The sequence below is a fragment of the Phaethon lepturus genome, unplaced genomic scaffold, assembly GCF_000687285.1.
Source record: "Phaethon lepturus isolate BGI_N335 unplaced genomic scaffold, ASM68728v1 scaffold30697, whole genome shotgun sequence".
Classification (NCBI taxonomy): Eukaryota; Metazoa; Chordata; class Aves; order Phaethontiformes; family Phaethontidae; genus Phaethon; species Phaethon lepturus.
The window spans coordinates 1,867-9,542 of NW_010553013.1; the positions used below are offsets into that span (position 1 = coordinate 1,867).

Sequence of the window (7,676 nt, forward strand, 5' to 3'; positions counted from 1 at the left end):
CGCGTGGGTGCGGGGCACGGAGCAGGGATGCTCATCAGGGGACGGGGGGGACCGGAGCCTCTCTGGGGCCAGCCCAAAGTGCTCCCCGTCTGCTGCAGGGTGTAAAGCAGCCCTGAAGAGACTAGAAGAAGGCTAGAAGACACCTGCCTCCACCCCAAAGCGTGGCCAGAGGGTTTCTTGCTGCGCTGTGTTAGAGGTGTGACCGGTGGAGGGGTCACATCGGCAGCGGCAGCTCTGAGGACCCTTTATCTGTGGGGCTGGGATAGGCAGCAGAAAACTGCCCCACAGAGAAGTGGCAGGGCCCCGGGACACGAGGTTTCCATGTGCTCAGATGCGTGTGTTGTTGGGGATGGTTCTTGTTCTGGGTTTTCTCTCTCTCTCCCACCACCATCTTTCTCAGTGGTGTCCTACAGGTTTTCCTGGTCTCTCTCCTATTCACACGTGGTGTCTTATTTTGCCCTGGGCTGTAGCTAAAACTCAGGATGGTGTGGCCTTAGAGATCCAGCCCCTGAAAAGCCAGGAAGGGGTGGAAAATGAGGAGAAGGAGAAGAAGAAGGTGAAGGTACCCAAGAAGGAGAAGTCCGTGCTGCAAGGGAAGCTCACGCGCCTGGCAGTCCAGATCGGGAAGGCGGGTGAGTGGCAGTGGCCCGACACGAGCTGTCACCCCAGAGCTCTTTCTGGAAGTGTCACGGGGCGAAGGGGCTGTCCCCTTCCTCTGTGTCGCCTCACCTGCCGCTCCGGCTCTTCTTCCCCCAGGGCTGATCATGTCAGCCATTACGGTCATCATCTTGGTGCTGTACTTTGTGATCGACACGTTTGGGGTGCAGGGGCGGCCCTGGCTGGCGGAGTGCACCCCCATTTACATCCAGTACTTCGTCAAGTTCTTCATCATCGGTGTCACTGTGTTGGTGGTGGCTGTGCCTGAAGGGCTCCCGCTGGCAGTCACCATCTCCCTGGCCTACTCCGTGAAGGTGAGACCACGATGCAGCGGGGTTGCTCGGGGCGTGATGGGGAAATTCAGGCTTTTGGCCCTAACTTGCCATCTAACTTGGTCGTGGTTCCTGTTGCAGAAAATGATGAAGGACAACAACCTCGTGAGACACTTGGATGCATGCGAGACCATGGGCAACGCCACCGCCATCTGCTCGGACAAGACTGGCACGCTCACCATGAACCGCATGACCGTGGTGCAGGCCTACGTGGGGGACACCCACTACCGGCAGATCCCCGACCCTGAAGCCATCCTGCCCAAGATCCTGGACCTCATAGTTAATGGTGTCGCCATCAACTCCGCCTACACATCCAAGATCCTGGTGAGTTGGAGAACCACAACCTCGTGCCCTCTGGCCTTCTCACCGTTGGCCATCCCTGCAGCTCCCAACCTTCCGTACCCAGGTTTGGCATTGCTTTTCCTTTCCTTTTTCCACTCCAGCCACCTGAGAAGGAAGGGGGGCTGCCCCGGCAAGTGGGGAACAAGACCGAGTGCGCCCTGCTGGGTTTCGTGCTGGACCTGAAGCAGGATTACCAGGCTGTGCGGAACGAGGTGCCCGAAGAGAAGCTTTACAAGGTCTACACCTTCAACTCGGTGCGCAAGTCCATGAGCACGGTGCTGAAGAACGGCAACGGCGGCTTCCGCATGTACAGCAAGGGAGCCTCCGAGATCATCCTCCGCAAGTAACCGTCCTCCCTCGCTACGCTAGTCCTCTCGCCGTCCCACGGGCTTTAGGCTCTCAGTGCACCATGGAGCTGTTTTGGGGGGCTGTGGGGCAAAGGGTGCCCAGCTGCTGTTGAGTGGGGAGGTGACTACTGAGAGGTGCTGCGAAGCAAAGTGTTTAACTCTGTGGGTAAGGGGGATGCCCCCATTTTGGAGGTGGGGAACCCGGGTGACAAGGGCAGCAGATTGCTGAGCCGGCAGTGCGTGCCACCGCCGGTCTCCCTCACCCTCCATCCCGGTCCTGCGTTAGGTGCACCAGGATCCTGGACAAGAACGGTGACCCCCGCATGTTCAAAGTGAAGGACCGGGATGAGATGGTGAAGAAGGTGATAGAGCCCATGGCTTGCCATGGGCTGCGGACCATCTGCCTGGCCTTCCGTGACTTCCCTGCTGACGCCGAGCCGGACTGGGACAGCGAGAACGAGATCCTGTCTGACCTGACCTGTATTGCTGTGGTTGGGATAGAGGACCCTGTGCGGCCAGAGGTACTGAAGCCCAGCTCTGCCCGGGCTGTCCTCCACCCCAGCCCCGTTCCTGGGCCAGGAGCCCCTTTCCCTGCTGCTCAGGACCATGAGCCCCTTATGAAAGTGCCCCACACTAACCATGTGTAGTGTGGGCTTTCCTGCTGCTGGCATTTGTCTCCCATACCTGGACAGGAGGACCTGGTGGCAGGCCATTTCCACCCAAACGTTCCCCCCGGGTGCTCCCAGGGGTCTGTGCACAAGCCAGACTGGTTCCACATGCAGCTGAAAGGTGCATGGAGACACCACGCAGGGGTGACAGAGGGGTGTGGGAGAGGGACAGGGCTGGTGTAGCTGGTTCCTTCCTCACAGCTTGCTGCCCCCCTCTGCCTCTGCCGCAGGGATGACGGGCAGGCAGCTGGGCTAATGCAATAAGCCCTCCCATACCTGCCTCTTGATTACATTTTGGAGCTTGCCCCTGCACTCCTGCCTTGCTTGCATCTTTCCTGATTAGATGTTCAAGTATCTGGGTCTGGGAATTGCATTACAGATGCCCCGTCTGCACCGGCTCTGGAGGCTGTTGATTCAATTTGATAATTTCTCACTAATATCCTCTTTCCCCCACCGCTCCGTAATAGATAAAGCCATTAGTGCAGCAGCGTGCCGCTGGAGCGGTGCGGGGGGGTCAGATGAAATGCCCCCGTTGTGATGGATCACCGGGCTGTGCCTTGGCGCCGCGGCGTGCCGGGGCGGAGGCGGTGAGGTTACCTTCCCCTTGGGACACGGGCTGGAAGATCTCGCGCTGTCTGTGCTGGAGGAGCTGCTCCGGACACGCACGCGAGTCTGGCTGGATGCGTGGCGAGGGCGGGAGGCTGCTCGCTGCCGCGGCTGGATGCTCCCGCACCACAGGGGCAGGCGTCGCCTCCGGTCCCTGGTGGCTCCCCCCGGACCCAGGGACAAACGGCTGAGCTGGTTCTTGGGGAGCAGTTTTTGTTCAGCATCTCATCCCCAGTGTGAGCTGATGGATGGATGCAGGTTTCTGACCCCACCGGGGCCCATTCCAGACCCCTTTAGGGGAGGGTGGGAGAGGAGCCGCCTGGCTCCCGGGATACCCGCTGCCAAACCTGAGCACCCTGCCCTGCCCGTCTGCTCCAACTCTGTCCTTGTCCCCCAGGTGCCGGACGCCATCCTGAAGTGCCAGCGTGCGGGAATCACCGTCCGGATGGTGACGGGGGACAACATCAACACCGCCCGCGCCATCGCCACCAAGTGTGGCATCCTGCTGCCCGGGGAGGACTTCTTGTGCCTGGAGGGGAAGGAGTTCAACCGGCTCATCCGCAACGAGAAGGGAGAGGTAGGAGATCAGCCCTGGGTCCTGCCCCACAGCGGGTGCGGGTGGCCTCTCCGACAGCCCCAGCAGCGGAAGGCGCTGAATCCCGCTGGGCTTTCCTCCTCTCCTTGGGTCAATGCAGCTGCTGCCTCCGCTTGCTGGGATCCTCAGCCAGCGCAGCCCCGGGGGTGTCAGGGTGCTTGGAGGTGAAGGCACTGTCCTGGTTGGGATTTGCTTTCCGGTGGGGCAGAAGGTTTCGGGGAGGGGATCCCTGCCCTTTCTCACGTGTGCCCTGTCCTGCAGGTGGAACAGGAGCAGCTGGATAAGATCTGGCCCAAGCTGCGCGTGCTGGCCCGCTCCTCCCCGACAGATAAGCACACGCTGGTGAAAGGTGAGCGCCTGCCAGCTCCCCCAACGGCTGCCTCTCACCGAAGTGTCTCATTCTGCTCTGCCCAGGCACTTTTTCAGCCTAACTTGTGCTGGGAGCCTGCCCTCAGAGCTTATTTTCTCTGAACTGCTTGTCCCCTTTTCAGGAATTATTGACAGCACCGTTGGTGATCAGAGGCAGGTGGTGGCCGTGACCGGGGATGGGACCAACGATGGCCCAGCTTTGAAGAAAGCCGACGTTGGGTTTGCCATGGTATGGAAGGGCAGTGGGTTTTCCCCAGGGGTGGCCTTTGCTCTCTGGGGTGAGAAACTAATTGCACACTTGATTATTCTCAACACTTAAATTAATTCTGGACTGGTGAAACTCTCCTCCACATCTGGAGGATGGCTTAAAAAGACAAAAGAAATCTTCTTTGGAGGTTCGATTTAATTCTCATGAACTTTATAGGACTGTTAGCAAAAGATTGATGGGAATCCTCTGGTAGCCTGGCTTAGGGCTGGGCTCCTCTGACCCGTCTGGAGGGACTGTGTCAAGCTGAAGGTGACACGGTGCTCGCAGAGCACCCAGAGCAGCGACCTGCCCGTGCCTGGTTTCTGAGCTGTGGGGTCCGGGAGAGCCGTGGGAACCCAGTAACTGGGCGTGACTTGGTTTATCCCGCAGTTCTTCACCCAGGCTCGTAATGGGCAGCCCGGGCTATGAGCACGATGCTGGCACTGACTTGGGGAGCTTCTTTGTGGAGAAGAACGCTTACCTCCTGGTTTGTTGCCAAAAGAAGCAAGAAAATCTGTCTGTTTTAACAGGTTTCCTGTGAATTGTTTAAGTTTAGGTACGTGAGCAGGAGCCAGCTGCTGAGTGGAGCCTTATGTGGGCCCATGTAGGGAGCTTTGAGCAAATGAGAGTATTTAATTGATGTTAAATATCCAAGTGCAATTCTGGAGCCTTTAGGATGACGGGCAGGAGGTAGCCTGTCTTCTCTCAGGGACCGTACGGTGGGGCTCTGCCCCCATGTGCCGGATCAGACCCTGGCCGGGCGCTGGGCTTTGCTGGGGGCCAGGCACCGGGGCCGCGCTGCCCTTGGATCTCCAGAGAGTGGGAATCCAGCGGCCCCGGGGATAGATCTGTCCACTGACGCCGACGCTCATGCCCTGCCACAGCCGGGGAGTTCCCGTCTGAGACGGGTCTTGCAAATCTCAAGAGAACTTCTCCTGGAAAGCACCAGGGAACCAGCTTGTTACGGGCATCGCTTCGGTGCACTGAATTACTGCAAAGCGAGCGCCTCTGTGTGCCGGCGGTGAGAAACGCAGCGAGCCCAGCTCCCGCAGAGCAAACTGTCTCCTTCTGAGATGCTGCAGGTGCCTTTTGGGAGGCTGTGGGCAGCCCTGCTTGCTGGGGTACTGGGTACGGGAAGGTACTGGGGCTTTGGGCTGCTGAGCCCTCTCTCATTTGGGGGTCCCAACCCTCGCTCGCAGCAGAGATGCCCAGCCAGGGATCCCCGTGTTCGCTGCCGTAAGGAGAAAGCTACACTTACAAGCTATTTTCCAGCTCTGCTGCGCTGTGGCCCCTGTCCGGGACACTCGCGGCGACAGGCCGTAACGCTGCGCTGACTCAGAGCCCCGCTCTGGAGCCGAGCTGGCGTCCATCCTTGAAGGCTTCACTGCTTTGGAGCCTCCACTCTCTCGGGTGCGTTGGCGCAGCCGCGGGAGGACGTGCTGTCAAACGCAGGACTGGCACTGGCTCCTCTGGCTCCGGTGGATTTTTCTCTCGGGGCTGTTTCTGGGAAGAAGCAGAGCCGGGTGGATGGCGAGCATGGAGCTTGCTCCGTGGCTCACCCCATCGCTTTCTCCCCGGTCCTCAAGGGCATCGCAGGCACGGACGTGGCGAAGGAGGCTTCGGACATCATCCTGACGGATGACAACTTCACCAGCATCGTCAAGGCGGTGATGTGGGGCCGCAACGTCTACGACAGCATCTCCAAGTTCCTGCAGTTCCAGCTGACGGTGAACATCGTGGCCGTCATCGTGGCCTTCACAGGCGCCTGCATCACGCAGGTATGGGGCCGCTGGGCTTGGCAGGAGGAGAGGGGAGGCTCCTGCGAAATGGGGAGTGAAGAGGGGGCGGTTTTGGTGGCGTGACGTGTTCTCCCCCCTCTCTCTGCAGGACTCTCCCCTGAAGGCTGTCCAGATGCTGTGGGTGAACCTGATCATGGACACCTTCGCCTCCTTAGCCCTGGCCACGGAGCCCCCGTCTGAGTCCCTGCTGCTGCGCAAGCCATACGGCCGCAACAAGCCGCTCATCTCCCGCACCATGATGAAGAACATCCTGGGGCACGCGGTGTACCAGCTAACTATCATTTTCACGCTGCTTTTTGCAGGTGAGCTGTGAGGCCCCAAGAAACGGCAGGGGGTAAAGGAAAGGGGCAGAGTCCCAGCACTGCCTTCTGAGCCGCCCTTCCTCACCAGTGTTGGGGACCCTTGTTCTCAGCTGTCACTCCGTGACCCTGCGTTGGCCAGGACAAAGCTTATTGAATAATGGATGGGAAGCAGAGGGGTGTTAAGGGAGAGGGTTTACATTGAGGATGTATGTGGGTCAGGACCTTGCTGAGTGCAGAGACAAGTTCAGCCAGGGCAGCAGTTTTCAATATTTTTAAGGAAATGAAGGTTCAGTGGTGCTAGCGTGGGGGACTCCAGCTGGGTCAGGGGATCTTCAGCAAGAGCCTGGGATCCTAATTCTACCTCCACCAGTGCAGAGCGGAAGAAAGAAGCAGGATCTCATCTTCTCCTCTCTTCCCTGCCCTTCCCCATCCCCTCCCCAAAACCCTTTGTCTGCTTAGGGGAGAAGTTTTTTGACATCGACAGTGGCCGAAACGCGCCACTCCACTCGCCACCCACCGAGCACTACACCATCGTCTTCAACACCTTTGTCATGATGCAGTTGTTCAATGAGATCAACGCGCGCAAGATCCACGGGGAGAGGAACGTCTTCGAGTCCATCTACCGCAACCCCATCTTCTGCACAGTGGTGCTGGGGACATTTGCAGCTCAGGTGAAGCTGCGGGAAGAGCGCCAGAATAAAATGGTGGGGCTGGGAGGAGGGGACCATGACACAGGCAGGACCTGTGTCTGCTGCAGTCACTGCCCACAGCTCTGTCCTGTCCCCTTATTCTTCTCTGGCAGCTTCTTGGTGACACAAAACCTGAATATTGGGGTCTAGAGTGTGTTGGGAGATGCCAGGGCTGGCCAGCCAGCGTGCCTCTGGTGTCCTGTAAAGTTCCTAGCCTAGATGTGAGGTCCTTGCTCCTCTCGTGATCCTGGGAGTGGGGGCGGAAAGATGTGTGGCCCTGGGGGACTTTTTTCATCCCGTGGCCATACCATGCAGCCCTTGGAGCTCCCCAGTGTGTGACTTGTTCTCTCCTGTGCTGTAGATCATCATTGTGGAGTTTGGTGGGAAGCCGTTCAGCTGCTCCGGGCTCACCCTGAGCCAGTGGTTCTGGTGTATTTTTATCGGAGTGGGAGAGCTCCTCTGGGGCCAGGTAAGAGCCAGTCTGAAAAACACACCATGTGCCTCCATGCCACGGCGTACTCGCAGCCCAGCCTGCCTCTCCCTTCCCACTGGCTCACTGCCTTGTTCTCCCCAGCATGTATTCAAGGCAGCTTTGGAAGAGGGTGATGCTCCATCCCAGCACCATGCCAGCAGTGAGGAGAGGAGGTTGCTAATCTACTCCTCGTTCCCACCCCGCTTACACTGGGGCATATTCACTGGTGGCATCTCTCGGCTGAGTCCCCG

At 58.9% G+C, this 7,676-nt stretch overlaps 1 protein-coding gene across 1 annotated transcript in view; it reads left to right on the forward strand.

Moving 5' to 3' along the window:
- LOC104624125 (plasma membrane calcium-transporting ATPase 4-like) overlaps positions 1-7,676 on the forward strand; it is a gene marked incomplete at its 5' end in the record, with an annotated part of 9,425 nt that overhangs the window by 1,375 nt on the left and 374 nt on the right. The window contains 12 exons of the mRNA XM_010291410.1: positions 471-632; positions 757-971; positions 1,071-1,313; positions 1,433-1,674; positions 1,965-2,199; positions 3,350-3,529; positions 3,809-3,896; positions 4,039-4,145; positions 5,750-5,941; positions 6,051-6,264; positions 6,724-6,935; positions 7,315-7,422. Coding sequence (XP_010289712.1) covers positions 471-632; positions 757-971; positions 1,071-1,313; positions 1,433-1,674; positions 1,965-2,199; positions 3,350-3,529; positions 3,809-3,896; positions 4,039-4,145; positions 5,750-5,941; positions 6,051-6,264; positions 6,724-6,935; positions 7,315-7,422 — 2,198 coding nt within the window. The remainder of the gene's footprint in view (positions 1-470; positions 633-756; positions 972-1,070; positions 1,314-1,432; positions 1,675-1,964; positions 2,200-3,349; positions 3,530-3,808; positions 3,897-4,038; positions 4,146-5,749; positions 5,942-6,050; positions 6,265-6,723; positions 6,936-7,314; positions 7,423-7,676) is intronic.